The sequence below is a fragment of the Dipodomys ordii genome, unplaced genomic scaffold (genome assembly GCF_000151885.1).
Source record: "Dipodomys ordii isolate 6190 unplaced genomic scaffold, Dord_2.0 Scaffold38, whole genome shotgun sequence".
Classification (NCBI taxonomy): domain Eukaryota; kingdom Metazoa; phylum Chordata; class Mammalia; order Rodentia; family Heteromyidae; genus Dipodomys; species Dipodomys ordii.
In genome coordinates this window covers 260,738-287,177 of record NW_012267254.1, presented here as the reverse complement: position 1 = coordinate 287,177, position 26,440 = coordinate 260,738, and the positions used below count along the sequence as shown (strand labels likewise).

Sequence of the window (26,440 nt, the reverse complement as noted above, 5' to 3'; positions counted from 1 at the left end):
ACAGAGTTTGCAGATCAAGGCTCCACTTCCTCCTCTTCTGGCCGGTTTCCATTTCTTCTCTTGATCCTTTCATATAAAATTCGGATAAAAGCCAGGGGCTGGTCGCTCATGCCTGTAATCCTAGCTACTCAGAAAACTGAGATCTGAGAACTGCAGTTCAAAGCTAGGCCAGACAGGAAAGTCTGTAAGATACTTATCTCCAATAAACTACTCAGAAAAAGCTGGAAGTGGGGCTGGGAAGGTGACTCAGTGGTAGAATGCTTGCCTTGCATGCATGAGGCCCTGGGTTCCATTCCTCAGCACCACATAAGCAAAAAGAAAAAAAGCCAGAAGGGGCGCTGTGGCTCAAATGGTAGAGCGCTAGCCTTGAGCTGAAGAGCTGAGGGACAGTGCCCAGGCCCAGAGTTCAGGCCCCACAACCAGACCCAAAAAAAAGAAAAAAAAGAAAAAGCTGGAAGTGGTGCTGAGGCTCAAATGTTAGAGCACAAACCTTGAGCACAAAGATGCTCAGGGATAGCACCCAGGGCTTGGGTTCAAGCCCCAGGACTGTCAAAAATAAATAAATAAGGATAAAACCACTTTTCCTGAAGTTCTCACAAATCATGAAGATCAGTATCCATAATAATATCATAATTATATAATAATATTATTCCATAATATTATTCCAATGTATATTTACTATATTTAATCACACAACAATCATGAGAGTATTACTGTCATTTTATAGATGAGGATACAGGCTCAGAGAAGCAAAAGAACTTGTTGCAGATCATACAGGCAGTAAGTAGCAGAACTAAGAGCTAACCCAGGCTTCTTCTCTTGTACTCAAGGGCTTTACAATTTTGTCATCTCAGTTCACACATCCAATGTAAAAATACATTGATGATGCCAAGCACTGTGAAATGTGCTGGCCTCTGCAGATTCAGGCCTGACTTCAGAAATGACTCAAGTTTAAGAGACTGAATTACTTGCTACTTTGTGTTTATTTTATGAGCCATAGGTATTTCACCTTGATTTTCCCCCTTGAGGTCACACACATTACTGTGAAACCCAGGTCAATGGGAAAATTAAGCCCCTGACTCAAAAAAATGGGGGAGACACTGGCGCTTCTGGGTAGGGAAATCAGCATTCTGGCCTTCCTTATCCATTAGAAACCTATCCAGAGCAGTGGTGTTGTCAGATGTTCCTGAGCTGCTTATGCTACAGGGGAGCTGGCTGTTGTGCAGGGTTCTGGCCTACTGCTTCTGCTTCCCATCCCTGTTCCCTGGGCTACAGAGCCAATCACATGCTCCACAAAGAGGGCTTCCTTCATGGGTGAAGCGGAACAGTCCTTCCATGTCTGCCCTATCAGACCTTCTTTGCAGTCCCCCAGACAAGCCAAGGACAAGGATGGCCTGCTCTACTCACTTTTCCTCAATGACAGTCTGGCCATTGCTTCTGGTTTCCTCAATGATGAGTTTCTCTTCCTCAGGGAGTAAGACTTGTGGCACAGAATCTTTGCGAGCACCTGTAGAGGGTTGCAATACAAGAGGGGGAGTTACTAGTACAGGCTATTATCTACCAAGCTCTGTTCCTTTCCACTATCATTATCACACGAACTTTCTGCCCAGACTGCTGCTGCCTTGCATTTAGCAGGTGGTTGGCTAATATATGTTGATGGCATTTTCCTGACACAAGGAATTTCACATGGCCAAATAATGCCACAAGGACACTGCAATAGCTCCCCTCCATCTCAAGACCCCTACCCTTCTCCATTTTGCCTCATTCAGCACAAAGAGCTGACTGTGCCAGCAAGTCTCCAAGGAGTGACACACTATCCCATGCTCTGCTCTTCTGTTATTAGTAGAGATTAGGTTGATGGTAGCACTGGCCTAGGACACAACAGGACTGGAAGGACTTCCAAAGCATCGTTCTTGCTTATGTGTTCTCTTTATTTTCCTCTAAGGGTATGGAGGATCAGTGAAAAGTTTTGATCTCCAGGGGACAATGGTTATAAGATTATCAAAAATGTAGGTCCAGGAAAGCTGGGCGCCAGTAGCTCACGCCTGTCATCCTAGCTACTTAGGAAGCTGAGATCTGAGGATCATGGTTCACGGCCAGCCCAAGCAGGAAAGTCTGTGAGACTCCTATCTCCAATAAACTACCAGAAAACCAGAAATGGCCCTGGGACTCAAGTTGTACAGCACTTGCCTTGAGCTGAAGACCTGAGGGATAGTGCCCAGGCCCCGAGTTCAAGCCCCATGACCAACCACAACCACCACCACCACAACAAAACAACTGTAGGTCCAGACAGGTACCAGTGGCTCACACCTGTAATCCAAGCCACTCAGAAGGCTGAGACCAGCCCAAGAAGGAAAGTCTATGAAACCATTATCTTCAATTAACTGCCAAAAATGCCATAAATGGAGCTGTGGCTCAAGTGGCAGAGTGTTAGTCTTGAGCAAGAGTAGCTGGAGGACAGCACCCAGGCCCTGAGTTCAAGCTCCAGGACTGGCAAAAATCAGAAAACTGTAGGCCCTCATCATTTTCTACTCAGAATGTATCTAGGTGTCCCAGAAAACACTAACTAGCTCTCCTGCACTATCAACCTCTCCCTCATTCTGTAGCCTTCCCATGGGAATGCAAGTGCCTAATCCTTGGTTCCCCAGAGTCCCTGGACTCATCTCACCTAGGCCAATATCTTTTAGAGATGAACATAACTCACTGCCTTCACCTGATCACTTCTTTCCTGAAGTCAGATGTCTTCGCCATCCCCAGGGAATAGCACTATCATTGGTGCTTCCTAAGTGCACAGAAGACTGACTGACTCAAATGAATGCAGCAAGAGTCAAGACAGTCGATGTTGGAGGAACACAAAAATTGGGCTGGAGGGAAATATTCTGCCATATGCCTGCCTACACAGCACTAGATAGTTCTCATATGCAAAAATGAGGCAAGGGAGGAGGAGCCAAAGCATTCATGCCTCTTTATGCCAGAATGCATACTCTGTGCCTTCTCCACTAAGAACAACAATAGATTCGACTGAGGTGGACAATAGTGCAGAGAAGGACAGATGAGGTTAGATTTTTGTATGCGGGCTGCTTCTTCTGATGTCTCCTTGTTCCCTTCTTTTTTATTCTAGCTTTCATGATAATGAAAAAGAAAACTGCTGTCATTTTCCTCTCCTGACTCCTTGTAGTATATTCAGCACTGAGCATGCCACAACTAGGTTTTGTGTGTGAAACAGAAAGTGTGTGTCCCCTCTTTATTGTCAAACATATTGGCTTCTATATGGGACACTTTTCCTCCTTACAATCTGAGACGTGATACTTTGGAAGAGTGTGTCAAGGCAGTCACTTAAGAATTCCTTTCCTAACCAAGTGATTGGTCAGTGGCTATGCCAAGGATAGCATTATGGTGTAATCCTGTATTATCCAGGTGTGGCAAAAAAAAAATCTCATGGCCAAGTGTCAGTGGCTCACACTTATAATCCTAGCTACTCAGGAGGTTAAGATCTGAGGATCACAGTTCCAAGCCATCCCAGGCAGGAAAGGCTGTGAGCCTCTTATCTCCAATTAACCACCAGAAAACCAGAAGTGGAACTGTGGCTCAGAGTTGTAGAGTGCTCGCCTTGAGCAAAAGAGGCTCGGGGACAGTACCCAGGCCCTGAGTTTAAGCCCCGTGACTGACCAAAAAACAAAGGATCTCACAAAAGATATAGTATCCTGAATATCCATGATAATGTAAGACATAAGAATAACCCACATGACTCGGCTTTCAAACTACACAAGATTGACCAAGAGACATTATGTAGCTCTCAAGTCATTTGGGAGAAATAGCCTCACATAATAGCCCCATGATAAATTTCAGACATTTTGAATAACCTCTGCTGGGCCGCTACATTTCCAGATTTTCAGAGCAACTTTGAAACTTGAGTCTGGTAAAACATCGCTTGCTTAAATATGCAGCTGATCAAAGATAGGATTTTTGACTTCCTTTCCAAATCTGCTTATAAGAAGAGATTAGCATCAGTTCACAGCCACAGGAACTCTCTGGGCTCTTTAATTCTTAACTACTGCTGCCGAGGCTATCTACGTACTTCAAAAAAGAATGACTTTTTAAAACTGTTTTCATTTTTATCACCTCCAGCTTTTTTTTTCCCTCTTGCATCTCTTTCTCTCAGGCTGAAAAGCAACAGTGGGTAAACAAACCATTGTTAGCTACAAACCACCTTATCTGAAAGATGCAGGCCTGTACTGTTCCCTTGCACCAAGTCATCTGCTTTCCACACCCCGCAACGCCATTTATATTGCTTTACTTTTTCCTAAGACACACTGAGCAGTGATGAAGAGACATCGGACATGAGAGAAAACAGTCTGAGGAGCCTACTTGAGACATTACCTGGTTGAAAATTGGCGCTGGTGCAGTAGGCTTCAATCACCTTAAGGATCTGAGCATCTTCTTCCAGAGCAGCTGTACCTGTCAAATTTAATTAGCAGTGACTTTTCAAAGATATACACCCTGTCCCTTCCAAATCACACAGTACACTGCACTTCCCTTCCGTGGCAGCGTTTCTGAAAGGTAGGCAAAATTACTGCTCAAGACTCAAGATGGAGAAAGACTGACAGCATCCCCACACAGCTCTGTGAGGAGCCTCAGTAAATTCAGCACTGATTTAGGTGTGATCCTGAATGCCAGAACTCTAAACTGAGATTCTAGCAGTCATCTCCTGGAAGCCAATATCACAACACTGGGCTGGGTTCTGCTTTCAGCTCTTATCCAATATACTATGGCCTTGTGATCCTCTCTATTTCAAGGGTCATCTTCTTTAGAAAGTGGTCCACATTAAGCTTACCCATCTTTCCAGCCAGTATTACTTTTTTCTCCTACCTTATCCCTTCCCCAACTCAGTCTTGAAAGGGCTGGATGGTAGTACTCCATTAATAAGCTCATGTGGATACCATCAAGTATAAGTGGGGTTAGGACATGCAGAAGCTGGAGTCCAACAAAGATTTATCAAAATTGTCTATTTTTATTCCTACACACATTCCTGACACCTCTTTGTGAGACATCACTGAGTCCTATGTATCACAAAGTACATTATTCACAGTTTTATAGCGAAATACATATGTATCAATTGGCTGACTGACTTTATAGTCAGTCCTAAATAAAGCCTTGTGTTTAGAAGCCAGCAGGCCCATTTCTTGGCTAGCTGAGAAACTAATGAGCATTACATTTCCAGAAGGATTTCAGCTTTCCAGTCTAAATCTATTTCTGCTCAGGAAACTATCTCAGGCATCAGAAAGTAAAAAGGGGAGAAATGTATCTATAGCAAATGGATCCCCTTAGTGATTCTAAATCACTGGGGGGTTGAAATGTTCTGCAGCATGACAATGCCTAAGATGACAGGAAGTTCAGCAGGAGGCAGCCTATTCAAAAGTCTTAGAGGTGACCAAACTTTTCCATGTGTCTTTCTAACAGATGATGCTGAGAACAAATTGCTCTAATTATCTGCTTTTAAAAAATGCTCGTGTTAGTTCATCCATAAATAACTTTCAGAAAGTACAAAACACATACTTTTCCTAATCACATATTCCTCCTCAGATGTTTTTCTCTCAGTCTTCCTTTTATGAAGAAACTTCTTCATTGTTTTGGGGCTTTTACTAGACTCCTGTAAGGATAAAAGTTTTTAAAGTAAAAGTCTCCTACAAGTTTGAATTGAAATAGAACAAATAAAATTAAATTAAATGCTTCTCTGCTATGTTGACAGCTGTAGTTAAGAGCATATCAAAATTTAGTACTAAGCTGGGCACCAGTGGCTCACTCCTGTAATCCTAGCTAGTCTGGAGGCTAAGAGCTGAGGATCCTGGTTCAAAGCCAGGCTGGGGAGGAAAGACTGAGACTCTTATCTCAAATAAACCACCAGAAAACTGGAAGTGGCACTGTGGCTTAAGTGGTAGAGTACTAGCCTTGAGCTGAAGAGCTGGGGGACAGCACCCAGACCCAGAGTTCAAGCCTCACAACCAACAAAAAAAATTAGTACTAAATGCAATAAAATGGATCCAATAAACTCTGAAAAGATTAAACAAAACAGAGGTAATGCTATAGGGGTGGGATATGAATGTCTTTAGGGTACTGTCTGCAGAAAAGGCAATAGATGCCAATCCTAGAAGAATAGCTCTTACTTTGTTAACCATTGATACACCAATATGGGAATTCAATAAGTATAACTAGCATTGAATTTATCCCTTTTGCCAAGAGCTTCAAAACTATTTAAATAAGTTTTCTTTATAGTATTCCCACAAAGAGAAATTCAAATTCTGTGTGTCAGATGGGAAAATTAAGGCAGAGAGACTAAATAATTTCCCTAATGTTAGAGAATAGAATTTATTTTTTTATTTTTATTTTTTTGGTTGTGGGGCCTGAACTCTGGGCCTGGGCACTGTCCCTCAGCTCTTCAGCTCAAGGCTAGTGCTCTACCACTTGAGCCACAGCACCACTTCCAGATTTTTCTGCTTATGTGGTGCTGAGGAATTGAACCCAGGGCCTCATGCTTGTAAGGCAAGTGCTCTACCACTGAGCCACCTTCCCAGCCCCAGAGAAAATAATTTCTTGATAAATAATTTAGGGTTAAGAACATAACCATGGCTAAGCTTAATTATATATGTATGAACTATAGTTTTAATTAGCAGACCACAGAAATGGGAACTATTCCATTTGCTTTTGTCATATGAATAAACACCAAAGTTTAAAAAAATACGTTTATTGTCAACATCCAAATAAACAGATAAGAATTTTACTCTTGGGGAAAAAAACCCTCATGCCTATGTGTTCTAATCTTCCATGCAATCTATATATGGGATAAATGGATAATAATTAGTACTTTAAAATATATATGAAACAAACTGGGTACTGGTGACCTTACACCTGTAGTCCTAACTAATCAGGAGGCTGAGCTCTGAGGTTTTCAGTTCTCAGACAGCCTGGGCAGAACAGTCCCCTAAGACTCTCCAATTAACCACTGAAAAAGCCGGAAGTGGCGCTGTGGCTCAAGTGGTAGAGCGCTAGCCTTGAGCTGAAGAGCTGAGGGACAGTGCCCAGGCCCAGAGTTCAAGCCCCATGACTGACCTCCCAATATATATATATATATATATATATATATATATATATATATATATTTCCTTCACTTAGCCACAGTGATCTGCCCAGACTTAAAAACAAACAAGACATAAAAACAAATATGCTTTTTTAAAATAGGAAAATTGGCATTTTAAGGCATTTCACATAAAATAGCATTTTAATATTCATTTCACACAGGCCTGCATTTTGAAAGAAAGTACTTACATGTCAGAATTGTATCTTCCTTTTAAGCCACCAGTTACAAGGGAAAAGACAACTATAAGGAAAAGCTTCATTCATCAAAGGTTACAGCACAATAATATTATGTCACTGTAAGCCAAATATATCATTCTACCCTTACCTTTAAGATATAAGACATCCTCTAAAATGAATATGTAAAGAAAGAGAAGATGAGCGTGAGAGGTCGATGGTTATAATGACCAAATCCATTTATCAATAATTCTAAAACAACATTTGAAATGTTAGTGTTATCATAAATTACACAGAGAGAATATCACATTTCCCACATTAGTTTCAGATGCAATATCATCATGCAAAAGTTCAAAGAGTATAATTCTGCACATAATAACAAATGTTGAAAATAATTGAAATACATACTACATAGTAAGAACATATTAATAACTCTATTTCTGAGCAGAAGTGATCATGCTTTAGGTTTTAGATTAGTTATGAGAAAGATTAAGTCATCTTTACCCTCTAAAGCTCACTTCAATTTGAATTTAGTAACTGACATTACAAAATATCCATCATTAAAAAGGGGTAACAGCCGAGCGCTGGTCACACCTTTAATCCTAGCTACTCAAGAAGCTGAGATCTGAGGATCACGGTTCAAAGCCAGCCTGGGCAGGAAAGCCCGTGAGACTCTTTTCTCCAATAAACCACTAGAAAACCAGAAGTGGCGCTGTGGCTCAAGCGGTAGAGCACTCGCCTTGAGCTGAAGAGCACAGGGACAGCGTTCAGGCCCACAGTTCAAGCCCCACGACCGACCAAAAAACAAAACAAAAAACAAAAAAAAAGGGGAGGGGGGTAACAATGAAATGCCTGGTCTAAGTAATCAAAGAAGAAAACTGGATGATTGTAGGAATTTCAGGTTGATTTTTAGAGCAAATCTTGGGACTATTTTCTGGCCGAATTGTGAATAGAAGTATGTAATAGAAACTCTATCTCATGCACCAAGTCTCCTACAATATCAGGTAGAAAGAGTCAAAAAATCCTCCAATGATAAAATATTGTTATATCTTTACTCCACTAATGTGCGGAGAAAACAATCATAGCAGACACGTAGTGATTTAAATCAAACCACACTCAAAACTCAGCAATGCCTACATGATCAAAACCTAAGTTTACTATAGTATCATATGCTGACTTTGTCCCAAAATTCTCAGGCTCATTACATAACTGTCAACAACTTACTCTTCATGCAACCACACCCATTTAAAGAGAAGTTTTTAATACTTTAGTGAAATCTGAAACAATCAGAAACAAGCCATATGAAATTAAAAACAACACAACATGGAAATGGCAGCCCTCTATATAGTTATGGAAGCTGGTGGCTGTTATTTCTTGACTGTAATATCTAAAGAAAATAAATGACCATCTTAAAACCACCACTAAAACAAAAACCCACACTACCAAAATAGCAAACATCCACAAGGCTGTAGCTGAGAAGCCTTTCTTTAAAAAAAAAAAAAAAAGACATTTCTTTCAAGAAATTCTTTCTTTTCCCTTTCCTATTGTAGCAAATATCAGTTCACAATTTACACACATAGCTCTGTCTCATAACACTTTATTAATTTGGTTTAATAAAACAAAATGCTCCAAAATGCAGAATTGGATCTGTTTGATTAGAAATCCAACTCTTAATAAGGTGGTTCTTGTTTAGATTTGCATGGTCAACTAATTTAAAGAATGATTATAATCATGTAAAGTTAAAGCAGAGGCACTTCAGGAGGAGACAAAGAAATGCAGGTAGTGTGAATCTTCAATAAAGATGTGTAGATAGACAATGGAGAAGAAACAAAGCAAAAATCACTATATCTAATAATTCAGGTTTTACTCACATGTACCACCTATCATAAATTCTAGCACATTCTCACTGAACTGTTTGCAATGAGCTACACAATTGTATACCATATGTAGCAAAATTACCTCTTTATAACCTAGTGCTGCTGATGGTCTAAGTGGAGGTGCAGGTCGTAGACAACTTAAACTCCAAGGCTTTATAATTTGAGGAGGTTCCAAGGGTCCTCGAAGTTGTCCAATAGAGCTAAAAGACTGGGAAAATATCTGATGAGATGTTGCCAACCTGCCATCTGAACCCAACCTTAAACCACAGTAAGAGAATAACAATAGCTTCCTTGGATCAGAAAACTCAGCCATAGTAAGAGAAAGATAGAAAAACAAAAGTCTCTAGTTTGAGAACAGGCTCTTTCTGCTCACGCTCACTCTCTCTCTCCTCCTCTCTCTCTCTCTCTCTCTTTCTCTTTCTCTCTCTCACTCTCTTTTTTATTGAATTTCATTCAAGTAAGATTTCTTTTTTCCTCTGTAAGGGAGGAAAATAGAGTACTAGGTAACATTTAAGTTGATGGTGTTCAAAACTCCCATTAGATGCTTAAATAGACTCTACTTCATAAGAAAAACCCCAACATCAACTCAGCAAAGTGAAGTAACCAGCAAGTCATTGACAAAGTCAAGAAGTGAACAGAGCTTTTACGTCAAAGTCCATATTTCCCCCACAACACACAGAACTCAAAACAGGAATTTTGGCATCACAGGTTGGAGTGCTAAGAAAGATAACAGCACGTTGTCCAGTTCACTCAAGAAGTACAGAAAAATCTCATCAATTCAAATGCTATGAATTCTAAATTGGTGATAACTCAGAAAAAAAACAATGCTAACAGAACCTTCTAAGAAGTTTACTAAGGAAATGCAATAGCATGAATGAGATATAGAAGATGTTTAAACACTCAGAGAAGTAAAACTCAGCACATTATGAATATGACATAAATGAGTTTCATTTATCTCTAAAATATCTTAGCAGAACTTCTGGTTAGAAATACTTGGATAAGCCGGGCACCAGTGGCTCACACCTGTAATCCTAACTACTCAGGAGGCTGAGAGCTGAGGATCGCGGTTCAAAGCCAGCCTGGGCAGGAAAGTCCATGAGACTCATCTCCAATTAACCACCAGAAAACTGGAAGTGGCGCTGTGGTTCAAAGTGGTAGAGTGCTCGCCTTGAGCTGAAGACCTCATGGACAGCATCCAGGCCCAGAGTTCAAGACCCATGACCATCAAAACAAACAAAAACAATATTTGGATAGTAGTTAGTTTGACTATCTGAATGCTACCAAATACAACCGAACACTCCTAAGTGAAAAAAAAAATTTGTAGGAGGGTCATGGGGATAAAACCCAGGGCCTTGACTATGAGAACAGGCCAGTGCTCTATTTCTGAGCTACATTCTTAGCTACAAAATTTGTTAATTTGAATGAGAAATAAGAATTAGTGAAGCTTAACTGTACTTCAGAATATATAAATATAGACTACCCAACAACAAACGGCATGTTTGTTACTTCCTGTAAGCTTTTAGCCTCAATAATTCATGGATTGCACAAATGGGGTACTTACAGAATGAGCACTACACGATGATGATGAAGTTTTGGATAATGAACTGCAAGAGGTGGGTCCTCTGGTTAGTCTGTTCAGATGCTCTAACCATTCCTGGAAGTCCTGGTTGTTGTTGCAATAGATCACAACTTTCTCTATTATGTTACCTGTATCACCCAATGAATGGGAACATTCAAAAACAAAAAGCCAGGAGTAAGGAGAACCATTAATTTTGTTTCATTCATAAATACATTTTGAGCCAGGTGCTGGTGGCTCATGCCTGTAATCCTAGCTACTCAGGAAGTTGAGATCTGAGAATTGTGGTTCGATGCCAACCAAGGCAGAAAAGTCCCTGTGAGACTCTTATCTCCGATTAACCACTCAAAACACAAAAGTGGCGTTGTGGCTCAAGTGGTAGAGCACTAGCCTACTACTCAGAGAGAGTGCCCAGGCCCTGAACTCAAGCCCCACAACTGACATAAATAAATAAGTATATTTTGAGCAACTAGGACTTGGCTAGCTATTTTCAGTCATCTGCCTACCTGTAGAATAACCCTCTCAAAGTTCTAAATTAGGAACAGATAAGCTGTGATAATAAATATATGAAATTTTAAGTATGTTGTCTAGCTAGTTCACAGTTTAAAATGACAATATTGTACTAGTTCTCCAGGTATCAAAGTTGGAGCAAGACCCAACTAAGACTGTCTACAATCTTCAGACAAATATAAAAATCTTATAATTCTTATTGAGAAAGACAAGTACCAGTAAAGTCAGTTCATTAGCCTAGCCCTGACTAGTGTGCCATATCAGTACAAGATAAGTATAACTATTACATGTATATCATTACAGGCCTGGCAAAAGAGATAATAGTCCAAAATATCAAGGAGCCTTATCAAGCCATGGAATTTTGTTTAATTTGTGAAGAAAGTACTTTCTAGCACTTTTTAGAAACATAACCAAGTCTTGCTAATTCATACACTGATAACAAGATTGCAGATAGAAGTCCGTGGACTAGATGACAGAGAGAGAAAAAAATCATATTTATACCCACCCATTTTGTTATTCTTTAGCTCTCACATGTAGCTCTTATGCAAGAGAATATTGAAACTAATGGCAAATTTGAGGCTTTTAAATTACCAGAAGACTCCTCTGTTCTATACTCTACTTATACCAGGAAATGGAATATATTTTAGCATCTCCATGTAAAACTTGCTCATGGATTGCATAAGAGAAAATAATAGCATTTACTTATTTAAACTCCAATTCACTCCAAAAAGCATTTGAAGTAGCTACATGAAAAAAGAAAAACTTGGCCTACCTGTGATTTCAAATGCCCAGTCGTTCCCGTCAGTGTCATCCAATCTACTCACTGCCATTCCTGCTACTGCTATTTTTCCCTAGGAGAAAAGAATATCTCCATTAATTATGTGATAAAACATATTTCTCTTAGACTTCTTTTCTCAAGTCTATCAATAGATTCCCTATTGTAAATTTTTTAAATAAGTTTTTATTGTGAAAATACCGTACAGAGGGATTACAGTTCCATGAGCAAGATCATGAGTACATTTCTTATCTCCCTATCATAAATTTTAACCAGACAAGAAAGCAAGTGGAGCTGTGACTCAAGTGGTAGAGTGCTAGCCTTGAACAAAGAGAGGCTGAAGGACAGTGCCCAGGCCCTGAGTTCAAGCCCCAGGACTGGCAAAAAACAAACAAGTTTACTTTGCTTACATATTTTCACATGAATCAGCAAGCAAAGGAAGTTTTGTGGAAAATAGTAAAGGCCAGGTCTTGGTAGAACAGGCAATAATGTCGTAACACTATATCCTGGGAGAAAACAGAAGGAAGTGCAATTTCCTAAGAAGTTTAGGACCCAAAACAATGCTAGAGACCCAAAACAACGTGATGAGGCTGAAATAAGACAATTGTAGCAAGTGTCACTTTTCTGTTTTCTCAGCTATGAACCTTTCAAAAGTTGCTGCAAAGTTATTCAACTGTAGACTTGGATTTCTACTTATACGTTCGAAAGCTAGCTTATAGACATAGATTCCAAAGAAACATACTAATATGAGGTTTTTGATTTAAGAACCATCTGTTCTTATAAGCTGTTCAATTTTTTTAAGGGTGAGAACATTGTGCCTTTGCTGGTAAGAGCTTTTACTGTCTTCCTGGAGATACCACATCTGGACAGATGCATGTTTCCATACAGTTCCCACTACTTGCTTTGTATGAAATCCACCAACCTGATAGATAAAACCACTCATCCGAGGACTCGCAGATAACATTAGCAGGACGTTTGAAAATAGCATAAGGTACCGTTCCTCTTTGTCCTAAGGTAGAATGAAAACATTAAATGGATAATAAAAATTAAACATATTTTTGGTCAGGAATTTTTGGAATCATTGTTTTGTAACACAGACCTTACATAATCAATCAAAACAACAGAAGTGATTTTTCAGAGAATTTCAATTAAAAAAAGAAAGGCATTCAACCCCAAAGCATGAAGCCAGTTAAACTTCCCTTTGAAATGGAAATAAATGTGCCAGCTCTCTATCCTTCCGGAGAAGTGATACAGTTTACGTAGCCAGTTTGATGCACACGTCCTAGGCACAAAAGAACTTGGTAGGTGCACAAAACAACAAGATTATTTTAGTTTGAAAAGTAGTCAAATGAAGCTGTTTTCAAAAAAATTAGGAAACAAATTAGGTACTAATGTGTAGAGTAAATTTTATTCATAAAATGAATGTAATGACTAAGAATGAGATAGTTAATGTGTGCATATAAAACAAAATAGTAAACACGGTTGTTTTAATCGTGTGGTTTTATTTGTGTGTGCATGGTAATGGGAGGATCCAACCCTGAGTCCACACTCTACCACTGAATATCACTACCAGCCCAATTTTATGATTTCCTTTTCTGATTGACATATAAGAATTGTACCTATTTACACGGTACAATGTGATGTGTTAGTTCATGTGTACATTGTATAATGATCAAAGCAAGGTGATTTCCATACATAATCTTAAATTGTTATCATTTCTTTATGGTCAGTACATTCACAATCCCCTCTTGGCACTTTATAGTACACTATATAATGCAAGATTTTTAGGTGGCACTGAAGAAACCTAAGTGCTTGAGTCCCTTTAACAAATATGCAATCAAAGGGGAAGAGGAAGAGGGAGATGAGCAGCAGGGTAATTGTACCAAATGGAATTTTTACATCTATTGTTTGCAAAGTGTTCGAACATGGAGCTGGGAAGGTGGCTCAGTGGTAGAGTGCTTGCCTTGCATGCATGATACCCTGGGTTTGATTCCTCGCACTACAAAAGCAGAAAAAGCTGGAAGTGGCGCTGTGGCTCAAGTGGCAGAGCGCTACCCTTGAGCTGAAGAGCTGAGTGAGGGACAGTGCGTATGCCCAGAGTTCAGGCCCCATGACCGACAACAACAACAACAACAAAAGTGTTCTAACATGTGCTCGCCCATCCTCTCAAATCTTTCCCTTGCCTACTTTTGTTTTACAGATATCTCTTTTCTTCCCTCTTTTCCTCTTTTGCCTTTAATATATACGCATCTCCTATTCTAAAAGGCCTTGTTTCCTCCCCTTCCCCCCGCCGCCCCCGTGAGGCTCCTTATACATAATATCTCATTTCTTGACATTGTATTGCCAAATTACTCGCTGCCTTCATTTTCTTCTCATTGATCTCTCCTCAACTGCACTCCCCTCCCTGCTCCCTCAGAGTCATCAATAACTGCCTTCTAGCACAATCCAATGGTTTCTTTTTGGTCTTCACACTCCTTGACCTCTGACCCTCCTGCAGCACTCAGCTCGATGGCCACTTTCAAGTATTCCTCTAGGAGTTCCAGGACACCATGACCCCCAATTCTTTTCAACCTTCCTATTTGTCTTTGTTTTTTTTTTTCCCCCTGCCACTGGTTCCTCTTCCTTTCAACCCAAGGGGTTTATCCCAAACATGTGAATGACTAATAGTTACCCTCACCGCATTAACCTTCCCCAGGGTTTCCGCATTTTCAATGAGATTGCTTATTAACTCAAAGTAATGAATCTCTGCCACAGGCACGTCAGAGAGTATAGTAAGATGTTCGGGGAGAAGAAAGACAGCTCTAACACCCGATAAATCACACCAGGTAGATAAATCACACCAGGTAGATAAATCACACCAGGTAACATAATCAACCTTTCTCCCCTCTTCTGGCCCCTTCCTAAAAGAAATAATCCATCTTCATCCCTGGTGCTTCTCTTTACATATTTACTTCCTAAGAAGGCACAATCTGTCAAGGACATCCAAATCTCGTTGCTCCGCCAACCCTCTCACCCCCATTTCCATAGTGCTTTACCAGCGGCCTACAGAACATCTCCAACTAGATGGCACTGAAATGGCATTCATCATCTTCTCTAGCCCTTCTCATAGGCTCCCATCTAAACACGTGTCTTAGTTTCCCCTTATGCTCCATTTCCTCTACCACCAGCTTATTCCTACTCTCACACCCACCTGATACATCATTGTTAGAAAATGTCACACACAGCAGCCCTTTTCCCATGTTTTTGTGCTGCTTGGGACTCTTTCACGCATTGTTTCCTCTTGCCTGCTGCATCCATCTAAACTACCCTAGCCTCTGATATGCAAGAGCCAATATAACCTGGTTTAGTCAGTCTTTCTTCTCACCATTTCTAAAGTGCACCTTTACCTTCCATCAGTCTCACTTCCTTATTGTCCTACAAGGGGCAGGGCCAGGGGAACAACCCACTTTCTTGTTCTCTCCCAAGATAATACTCTTAAATCCGATCTCCATGAGGTCTTCTCCATCTCTCCCTTCTCAGAACTTGTACTGAGCCTACCTATGAGACCACACAATCTAACACTGAACATTCAATTGGTTTCCAAGTTCTGAATGAGTTCTTTGGAAGCCAGGATCACCACGTATTCTTTCCCCCAATTCTCACAATATCTGGAAGAATAGGTACTCTTTCTTATTTGAATGTTTGATCATTTAACCTTGATGGAAGAACAAATTAAAGGAAGGAAACTGTAAAAGATGGAAGGAACAATGGTGAAATCTGAAACACCTTACCTCACAAGTTCCATACTGCACCATGACTTGTGACATAAAGATTACACTACCCAAGGTCTTAATATCCTCCCCTTCCCATGCCTGAATAGGTTCGGAAAGTATCTGCAGTTCTAGTTGTTTTCTCTTCCTCAGATCTTGGCACTGTCCCTATAAAAGCAAAACAGAACAGAACAGAATAAGAATTCTTATGAAATAGATGCGTGAAATCTATCAGACCCAACAAGATCAAAGTAAGATGTGACTTTTGACTCTCAGCTTCCCATTGGATCCCTTTGTTCCTCACCCTGAAATCCTATAACCAGACACATTCCAGACAGACAAAAAAAAATCTACGAATCTACTAACTCTCTAACCTTGAGCTTCTAAAAGTTGTGTGTGGATGAGATACTTTTCATCTTTCCAAAGCCTCAAGAAAAAAAAAATGTGAGAAAGAGCTTGTTCTTCTCTCCCTTTAAGGAGTCTGGAGAAATAAGCAGAAAAATCCCATTAAGCAGACCCAGGCCAGCAATAAGTAGTTCCAAATATGGTTGGTACCCCTTCTCTTGCTTCTGTCTACTTGCCTATCTTTTTTGTCAGTCATGGGGCTTGAACTTGGAGCTTGGGCGTTGTCTCTGAGCTCTTTTGCTCAAGGCTAGTGCTCTACCAGTTTGAACCTCAGCTCCACTTCTGGTTGTCTGGTGGTTAATTGGAGATAAGAGTCTCACAGACTTTCTTGCCTGGGCTGGCCTTGAACCATGATCCTCAGATCCCAGCCTCTTGAGTAGCTAGGATTACAGGTGTGAGCCACTGGCGCCCAGCCTACTTGCTTATCTATGAGTAAGGAGGGCAAAAGTTACAAAGCTATTTCAGTTTTCTGACTTAGGCCCACTTTCTAACAAGGTAACATCATGACAATAACAAAAATAAAAATGAAACCAAAATGACTCCTAACATTATGTAGAGACTAACAAAACAAAAACAAATTCGTTCTTTATGCCACAATGAATTAAATCAAATTTGGATGAAATATAAGCACTGTCCTGTACTCTGTTTAGGGAGCCAGAGTAGATTTCCATAAAAATAGTCAATTTTGACTTCTGAAAGGATTGGAGGAAAGGAGATAATGTTGCATTTCACGATGGCAAACTCAAAAATTCCACCAAGAAACAATTTCCAGCTTACCAACGCCATGTGAAGAATAAGCACTATCCGTGCATGTTTATCCACATGAGTGTGTGTATATCCTTGCTTCAGAAAGTGTGAGTTATCTTGGAATAAATTAATAGTATTCATTCCAAAATGAACACAAAACATAAGCATATGGTTAGTTAAGCTATTCTTTCCAATGAATGTAATGTAATAGTTTTTTGGAAGTAATTTTTCTATGAAATCTTTGCTGCCTCGTTCAACTAAATGAATATTTGAAGAAAGGAAATTACAGAAAGTACTTATAGTGGGAATGAGTATACTATAAACATCAAAACAAGTTTATAACATGATCAGAAAGAATAACAGGTTTTTTAAAGAGACATATCTCATTCTCACTACATAGGAAAAATAAAGATACAAATTATAACAAATGTCATGGCTCTCCAATTAGTTTGAGCCATGTAGAGACATCAATAGTTGACTGTCTTAGACCTACAACAGCACTTGTAGACCAATACCTAACAGTTCTTCAACTTGTTGTTTAACCATCAACTTGTCACCCGATGATCCTCCAATCCGTGATATTCCAAAAGCAGTAAAAGGAGATGATGATGAATGGTACATCATAACATTACATCAAGAATCAATAACTGCACACTGGTCCAAATCACTCATATTGCTACACTTAATCACCCAAAATAATGTTTTCTTTCCTTCTAAAATGGTACCAAGTAATTTTACATCATGAGGTTCAAAAAGACACATTCATCATGATGTGCAAGATGTAAGATTACAGATGTCTTTGGTAGCAATCTATGTAAAGTGAATTTTAGTATAGTGTTTTTCCCCTTTTATGAAAGATTTCCTTTTCATATGCAAAGAACTCATATCTTTTGGTATTAATAGTTGAATCCAGTATTGCACCCAATCTGTAAGTGATGACTTACATGAGTTATACCATGGGGGATGGGCAATGGGGGTAAAGATAAAGGAAACCCCCCACCTACACACCAATGCTTCATGTGGCCAATACTTCAAATGTGATTGTTTTATACCCTCAGCCCTGTAACCTTTCGTAGGTAAGCATGATTTTCAGAGGACAAAATGAACTGAAACAATCACTGCAATACTGTCATGAAAGCTTATTGTTTCCACCCTAAAGACCTTTGTATAAGGAAGAAAATGTTGCATACAAGTGCTGCATACTGGTGGCTAACATTCGTGATCCTAGCTAGGAGGCTGGGATCTGAGATCTGAGGGTAACAGTTCGAATCCAACTTGAGGAGAAGGGGCTGGGATACTGTAATCTTCAATTAACCAGTAAAAGCTAAAAATAGATGTGTGGCTCAGTAGATGTATGGTTCATCCTTGAACAGAAAAGCAAAGTGAGAGCATGATAACTTGAGTTCAAGCCCTGGTTTCAACACACACACACACACACACACACACACTCACACACTCACACACACAAGGAAAGAAAGGTAGCCTAATATGACACACAAATTACTTTTCAGCATCAAAATATAGAAAATTATATAACTTACCATGAGCATTTTGAATGCTATGATTGCTTTTAGAATATCCTGATGATCGGGATGAGTATCCTATTGAAGGAATACATTAGAAAACAATATTAGAGCCTGGTTCTGGTTGCTCACACCAATAGTCCTAGCTACTCAGAAGGCTGAGATATGAGGATCCCAGTTCAAATCCAGTCCAGACAAGAAAGTCTGTGAGATTCTTATCTCCAATTAACCATCAGAAAACCAGAAGTATGGCCGTGGCCATACTTGAGCAATAAAACTTAGGGAATATATGTAAATCTACCTGCTGAAACTTAACTGGAGTAATGAGAAGGCCACTTTTGTTCAACCCATCTCAGTAGAAAACACAGGGTTTGAATAGTTTGAACCACTAAGAAGTGGTTCACTCATGACAAGTCACTTTGTAGTAACATATGGGAAAAGTTCTCCTTACCCAAACTAGCTGACAACTAAGAATTCCGGGTTTTACTCTGCTTGTAGGCAGCAATCATGCCAAGCATTCAGGAACCAAGATAAAGTGTCTCTTGCAGTGGTGGGAAACAGAAGGCCACTGCCAGTGGGACCCAGTAGAGGGAGGGCTCAAAATTGGCTCCACTGCCATAGAGGCTGAGATCAAAATCCTGGTGAGGGGTGCATCTACTGCTGGAGGGTAAGAGCATTCTCTCCAAATTAAATGCAATCTTTGTACATCAATCCTGAGAGTAACAAAACAAGGCTTTTACTTTCTGGATTTTAGAGATAAGCAATGGGAAGCAAAGCTCAAAAGCTTCAGTGAACTGGTTTAGCATTCAGAGGTCAATATCTTCCTGAGTGCCAACTGGGAATTAATCCTTGCAGGCTTTACTCGCCCGTTCCCCAACTGCCCTTCAACTATGAAGCAGGTCAAATACCCTGAGAACATGGTTGCACTCAGAGTAGATGCTTTGAATCCTTGCAAACTGCTGCTGGCAGTGTGCAACCTTTTTCTTTAAAGATAATCAACCCTTTTAAAACCTCAAAACCTTTTCCCCAGACACAGGAAGTGCAACTAGGGTAAACACAGCCTTTCCCGCCCACACCTCCATACCCCACGCGCACAGCACAGTGGTGAAAGAACAGCTCAGGGAGCTGTCCCTCTCAAGTGGCTTTTAATCACAACAGGATTTGGATCTTGAAAAAATATTCAACTATCAGAGCTTGCTGGAAATTGTGATACTTAGAAGAGGATAGCTACACTACAACAGTTACAAGTTAATTGTGATTGTGTAAACAAAAATGTGAGGGTACGTTGATGTAAATGTATTGATATATGCACAGATATGCTAATATTGGGTTCATATATTAATCTTCAAGGACTCCCAGAATCTTCCACTGTAATTCAGGGTCAGAATACTACTGATCACAGTGTTTGAAAAAATATTCCTGTTTGCAGTGAATATCTTCTACTTCACGTATTTGCTTTACCTCAAACAATAGTTAGTTAATATGCCAGAGCAAAAGAAAATTCTAGGTTTTGTTAACATTGAGCCATAATCTACAGATAAGAGGATGGGACTGGGAAGGTGGTTCAGTGGTAGAGCGCTTGCCTTGCATGATTCCTCAGCACCACATAAGCAAAAAGAAAAAAGCCGGAAGTGGCGCTGTGGCTCAAGTTGTAGAGCGCTAGCCTTGAGCTGAAGAGCTGAGGGACAGCGGCCAGGCCCAGAGTTCAATCCCCATGACCGGACCCAAAAAAAAAAAAAAAACAAAAACAAAAATAACAGATAAGAGGATGAAAGAAAATCTAAGTAGTTAGACTCATTGGTTATAATCCCAGCTACTCAGGAGGCAAAGATCAGGAGGATGTGGTTCAAGGTCATTGTAGGAAAGAAGTTAATGTGACTCCATCTCAATCAATAAACTGGGTGTGGTGATACAGACCTGTGATCCTAGTGGTACATGAGGCCATCAGAGGATAGCAAGTTGAGGCTGCCCCAACAAGCAAAAAAAAAAATTTGAGACCCTATCTGAAAAGTAACTAAAGCAAAGGAGAGGTTGGATGTGGCTCAAGTGGTAGAGCAACTGCATATTAAACTAAGTACAAACCCTAGTATCACCACATTAAAAAAAAACAATAGAACTAGAGGTATGGCTCAAGTAGTAGAACCCTGGTCATGAGTGGAAAGTTGGAGGAGAAGGAGGAAGCAAAGGAAAATATAAGTCAACAAGAAGGAAAAGATTTGAAGGAAGCAATAGGACTAATGATTATAGGAGAAGAAAGAGGGGGCAATGATCATGAACAGCTGGGAGGAAAGAATAAGGATCTTATTTTGTTGTATAAGGAAGGAAACCAGAAGTCTAGGAAAAGAAAAGATCTAACTAAGTAAATTCTGAAAGAAAGGTATTTTTCTGGATCCCTAGCAAGATGCAGCTAGAGACACACTGGCTGGATATCTGGGTACAAGAGCTTACAAAAGCAGTTGGACACCGGTGGCTCACGCCTGTAATCCTAGCTACTCAGAAGGCTGAGATATGAGGATTGTGGTTCAAAGCCAGCCTGTTCAGGAAAAGATCGTGAAATACTCATCTCCATAAAGCACCAGAAAACTGGAAGTGACGCTGTGGTTCAAATGGTAGAGCGCTCGCCTTGAGCTGAAGAGCTGAGGGACAGTGCCCAGGCCCTGAGTTCAAACCACATGGCCAACAAAAAAAGAAAAGAAAAGAAAAGCTTTATCCCCTTACCTCCATATGCCGTTCCAACTCTTGGAGAAGAGTAACATATTTTTCTAGGCGCATGAAAGGTTTACTGAGGCTCGTTGTTAAAATGAGAATACCTGGACTGGATGCGCCTTGATTTTCCATGAATTGTTCCAGAGCATCACTAGCAAAAGAACGAGTCTAGTTAGGTTATTACTGAAAATCTCATGCAAAAAAGTTAACCTAACACCATTGTACTGTATTTTACGCAATATAAAATCAAATCAAACTCTTTCACCAGCCTCAATATTATTCAAGGAATTTCAAGTTGGTTCAACAAATTCTGAGCCAGAGACTTGTAATCCCTTGTGTTATTTACTCAATGAGCCCTAAGTCACTGTGTACCTACTAAGGGACAGACACTGTTCTCTCATCAGGACATAGTAGAGAACAAAAAAAGAATCTCCACCCTTCAGGTACCTACACCACAGGAATGGGATGTAGAGTCTATCAAATGACCACAATCTCAGCTTTACTTTTTTTTTGGTCAGCTGTGGAGCTTGAACTCTGGGCCTGGGCAGATCTTCAGCTCAAGGTAAGTGCTCTAACAATTGAGCCACAGTGCCACTTCCAGTTTTCTGGTGATTAATTGAAGGTAAGAGTTTCATGGACTTTCCTGCTTGGGCTGGCTTCAAACTGTGATCCTCAGATCTCAGCCTCCTGAGCAGCTAGGATTATAGGAGTGAGCCACTGGCATCTGGCGAGCTTTACTTCTTTTGTTTTTTGTTTTTTGTTGTTTTTTTGGGGGGTCCGGTCGTGCGGCCTGAACCCTGGGCCTGGGCGCTGTCCCTCAGCTTTTCAGCTCAAGGCTAGCGCTCTACCACTTGAGCCACAGCGCCACTTCCAGCTTTTTCTTTTTGCTTATGTGGTGCTGAGGAATGGAACCCAGGGCCTCAGGCATGCAAGGCAAGCGCTCTACCACTGAGCCACCTTCCCAGCCCCGAGCTTTACTTCTTTTGAGTCACTTCTTTCACCATGGTTATTTGCTGCTCAGATGGCAAGGTTAAGTGCTCCTTCTGTCACCCACGGGATTCCGATAGCAGAATGCTGGCTACCTAGAATCTGAATGCAGTGCTGCAGGTCACTTCGAGGGGGAAATCGAATATTTCACCCTCTATGTACTACAAATTTGTAATTCTCAGCTCCTGCTTTCTCTGCCTTTTAGCACCCTTTCATATTGTTTCCTTTCCATCCATAAGGGTGCTTAGTCCCAGGGACATTTTAATATACAGCTAAGAGAAGTATAATCAAAGAAAGAAACCTACTGCTCAAATGACAACCACTCTTGAAACTTTTGCTTTCTCTATTGACCACTCTGTCCTCCTTGGTTGCCTATGTGCATCTAGCTGGCTCCAAGTCTCCTTTGGATCTGGTTAATCATCTGCATTCCTATTGCTACTGCCTAAGTCCAGAACATGTTAGCATGCCATCTGGCTCACTTCAATAAGCCAGACTGGTCTGGTTTCCAGACACTCTCATCTGCATAGTATCCTGCAAACCACCACTGCTTTCCTACTCAAGAAATTGTAGGTGTATGAGGGAGGAAAGGGATAGTGGGACAACAACAAGGAAGGGAAGGGATAACAATGATTGACAAGTAGCGAACTCATTGTTTACTCATGTAACTGTAACACCTCTGTACAGCATCTTAACAATAAAATAAAAGGGAAGGGATGTTAGGGGGAAAACAAAGGAGGAGGCAACAATGCTCAATAGGAAATGTACTCATTATCTTACTCATGTAACCCCTTCATACATCATCTTAACAATAAAATAATTTTTAAAAAAAAGAACAGATGCATTATATGTAAAATTTGTTGGATGGTAACTTATTTTCACAACTACATAAACCTAATGAAAGTGTAACTTAAAAAGAAATTGTAGCTGGAGCTGGGAAGGTGGCTCAGTGGTAGAGCGCTTGCCTTGCATGCATGAGGCCCTGGGTTCCATTCCTCAGCACCACATAAGCAGAAAAAAAAAGCCAGAAGTGGTGTTATGGCTCACAAGTGTTAGCCTTGAGCTGAAGACCTGAGGGACAGCGCCCAGGCCCAGAGTTCAGGCCCCATGAACGAACCAAAAATAAAAAGAAATTTTTGGTGCCTACAAAGTCAAGTTTTAATATTTTACATGCCTATTGGCCTCACCCATCTTTCTCATTACCTCCTTCCACCACAATTAAAAAAAAACCCTCTATGGAAACATGGCCTTATTCTTCCTAGATCCTGTCATGGGTTAAGAGTCCTTAATCCTGATATGTTGCCAACAGCTTGTGAAGCATGTTAAAAGATACTTGTCTTTGGCAATAAACAACTGGGAGGAGATACAATGAATTGCAAGTAATCACTATAAATGATAAATATTATCCTTGCTTGGCTTCTGTGAGTAGCCAAGGATGGAGTTGTAGCTAACACACAGAGTAGCGCATGTACATCAGAGGAAAAAAAACTAACAATGGTTTCCTAAAAGTTGCATCACATCTGAGTAGTCACACTCAATCACTGCCACTGGCCATTTCATCAGTTTGCCCAGTCTAGTTGCACAAGTAGTTGAGGGAGAATTAGTGCCTTGGATTTAGAGACCCTGGATGGGTTATCTGAGCCTCAAATGATTCCATAAAAGAGGCAAGACATTCTTTGTAATTAAATGGTATGGATTAAACTAGTGGAATTTGTATGGCTACTGCTTTATGCCACAATCTTTACATGTGTTCAATCTTGTTTAATGTTCACAGTAGCATTTCAATATAGGTGGGATGTCCATTTTTATAAATGAGAAATCTAAGATACAGAAAGTGGTATGGTGGGCCTTATGGCTAGGTCAAAAACCAAACCCTCAGTCTTTCCACATCATCACCTTGTTTCTCTACAGAAAATTATTTTATACACTATAAAGTAGTCAATGCATGTGTTAATATTGTCATTGACATTATTGTTATTATCATTATCATTATTCTAAGGCAAATACTTTGCTAGAATCTCATCTTTAAAAACTACTGGTGTCAGATACTAGTGGCCCATACCTTTAATCCTAGCTACTCAACACACTGAGATCTGATGATTGTGGTTCAAAGCTAGCCCAGCCAGGAAAGTCTGGGATTCTCATCTCCAATTAACCAGTAAAAAACAGCCAGAAGTAGAGCTATTGCTCAAGTGGTAGAGTACTAACCCTGAGCAAAAAAGCTAAGGGACAGCACCCAGGTCCTGACTAGCTCCAGTGCCAGCATAGAAAGCAAGCAAGAGAGAGAGAGAGAGAGACAGAGACAGAGAGACAGAGAGAGACAGAGACAGAGACAACAGAGACACAGAGAGAGAGATAGAGACAGAGAGAGACAGAGAGAGAGAGAATTAGTACCTGTGATTTTCACCTTAATGATTATTCCATATATTTTTAATTTATAGCAAAAAGCATACTTGCATAGAGAGATTTAAAATTCATCATATATAAACTATAATTTAAAAAATATCTTGGACTTAGAACGCACATTTGAGGAGAAATGTAATCTGGAGAAAATCAATTTTCGAATTTCTTTCCAGTTTGTTAAAGAACGCTTATGGTTTTTTTCCCCCATGACTAAATGCTGCATCCTTGATACTTTAACTGATGCAAGAGTTACAACAATAAAAACCAAGAGTGTGAGAATGCTTTGAATTATTTTTCACTCAGCATTCTAATTTCTAAGCTTCTCAAAAACCATAAGGAATATTTTTTCTAATTCAAGGCAACATAAGAGCATCGTCTTACATTAAAATATTGGTTATTGAGAAAACAAAAAATGTTAATAGTGCAACAGAAAAAAGCCTCTTAGAAACATTGCTTCTAAGTAAGAATGGCCAATAGACACACGAAGAAATGTTCAACTTCTCTGGCCATAAAAGAAATGTAAATCAAAACAACATTGAGATTCCACCTCACCTCAACTAGAATGGCTATAATCAAGAAGTCTAATAACAACAGATGCTGGAGGGGTGTGGCCAAAAGGGAACCTTACTGCATTGTTGGTGGGAGTGTAAACTTGTTCACCAACTCTGGGAAAAAGTATGGAGGTTCTTCAAATGACTCCATATAGAGCTCCCCTATGACCCAGCAATCCCACTTTTGAGCATTTACCCAAGCCATCACAAACAAGGCCATACTAAAGCTACCAGCACAACTATGTTTATCACAGCATTATTCACCATAGCTAAGATATGCAACCAACCCAGATACCCCTCGGTAGATGAATGGATCAAGAAAATGTGGTATATATGGGCTGGGAAGGTGGCTCAGTGGTAGAGTGCTTGCCTTGCATGCATGAGGCCCTGGGTTCTATTCCTCAGCACCACATAAGCAGAAAAAGCCAGTAGTGGAGCTGTGGCTCAAGTGGTGAGCGCTAGCCTTGAGCTGAAGAGCTGAGGGACAGCGCCCAGGCCCAGAGTTCAGGCCCCACAACTGACAAAAAAAAGAAAATGTGGTATATATACACAATGAAATGTGTATATATGGGGCAATGATATTGCCCCATTTGTTAGGAAATGGAAAGACTTGGAAAAAAAAATCATATTAAGTGAAGTAAGCCAGACCCAAAGAAATATAGGTCCCATGGTTTCCGTCATTTGCAATAATTTGTATACATCTAGGATAATTTTATAAGCTGAGCAGTAAAGATCAAAAACTATGTGCATATGACCATATAAGATGATGCTGGGGGGCAGGGAGGATTGGGTGGGGGGGTGGGGGGAGGATGGGAAGGGATGGGAAGGGTAAACAAAGGAGGAGGCTGCAATGCTTGATAAGAAATGTACTCATTATCTTGCCCATGTAATTGTAACTCCTCTCTACAGTATGTTCACAATTAAAAAAAAAAGATGATGCTGAGTGAAATGAACCCCAAGATATGGACACAAGAGGTCTTTCTTTGTTGTTGTTGTTTTTAATGTACTATGTGATTTTTTTTAAATTTCCTTTGTATGTTCTTCCCCCTATGGTATATCCCCTGTTGTCACTGTACTTGATTTTGGTACCCTGCATCTTTACATTTGTGTAATTTGGAGAGGGGAAGGGGAATAACAAAATGCTGAAACAAGGACACAGGATGACCCATTGCAACATGATACTCACAAGACAGTATATTGAAAATGAACTTTACAACCTGGGGAGGGGGGAGTGAAGGAGGTGGGGGAGGGAAGGGATAGTGGGTGAACAAGGGAGGGGGTAACAATGCTCAACAAGAAATGTACTCAAGTGGCGCTGTAGCTCAA

General features: G+C 40.2%; 1 protein-coding gene across 5 annotated transcripts in view; it reads right to left on the bottom strand.

The window, feature by feature from the left end:
- Arhgef6 (Rac/Cdc42 guanine nucleotide exchange factor (GEF) 6) overlaps positions 1 to 26,440 on the bottom strand; it is a 128,874-nt gene that overhangs the window by 2,999 nt on the left and 99,435 nt on the right. For 2 of the 5 annotated variants that reach the window (XM_013018136.1, XM_013018141.1), the window contains 11 exons: positions 21,189 to 21,327; positions 18,489 to 18,548; positions 15,817 to 15,963; positions 12,969 to 13,055; positions 12,044 to 12,122; positions 10,747 to 10,892; positions 9,268 to 9,393; positions 7,460 to 7,480; positions 5,557 to 5,650; positions 4,381 to 4,458; positions 1,408 to 1,507 (listed from right to left, as the gene is read on the bottom strand). In XM_013018136.1, the coding sequence (XP_012873590.1) occupies positions 1,408 to 1,507; positions 4,381 to 4,458; positions 5,557 to 5,650; positions 7,460 to 7,480; positions 9,268 to 9,393; positions 10,747 to 10,892; positions 12,044 to 12,122; positions 12,969 to 13,055; positions 15,817 to 15,963; positions 18,489 to 18,548; positions 21,189 to 21,327 (1,077 nt within the window). The remainder of the gene's footprint in view (positions 1 to 1,407; positions 1,508 to 4,380; positions 4,459 to 5,556; positions 5,651 to 7,459; positions 7,481 to 9,267; positions 9,394 to 10,746; positions 10,893 to 12,043; positions 12,123 to 12,968; positions 13,056 to 15,816; positions 15,964 to 18,488; positions 18,549 to 21,188; positions 21,328 to 26,440) is intronic. The other 3 variants (XM_013018138.1, XM_013018139.1, XM_013018140.1) reach the window with 3 other exon arrangements.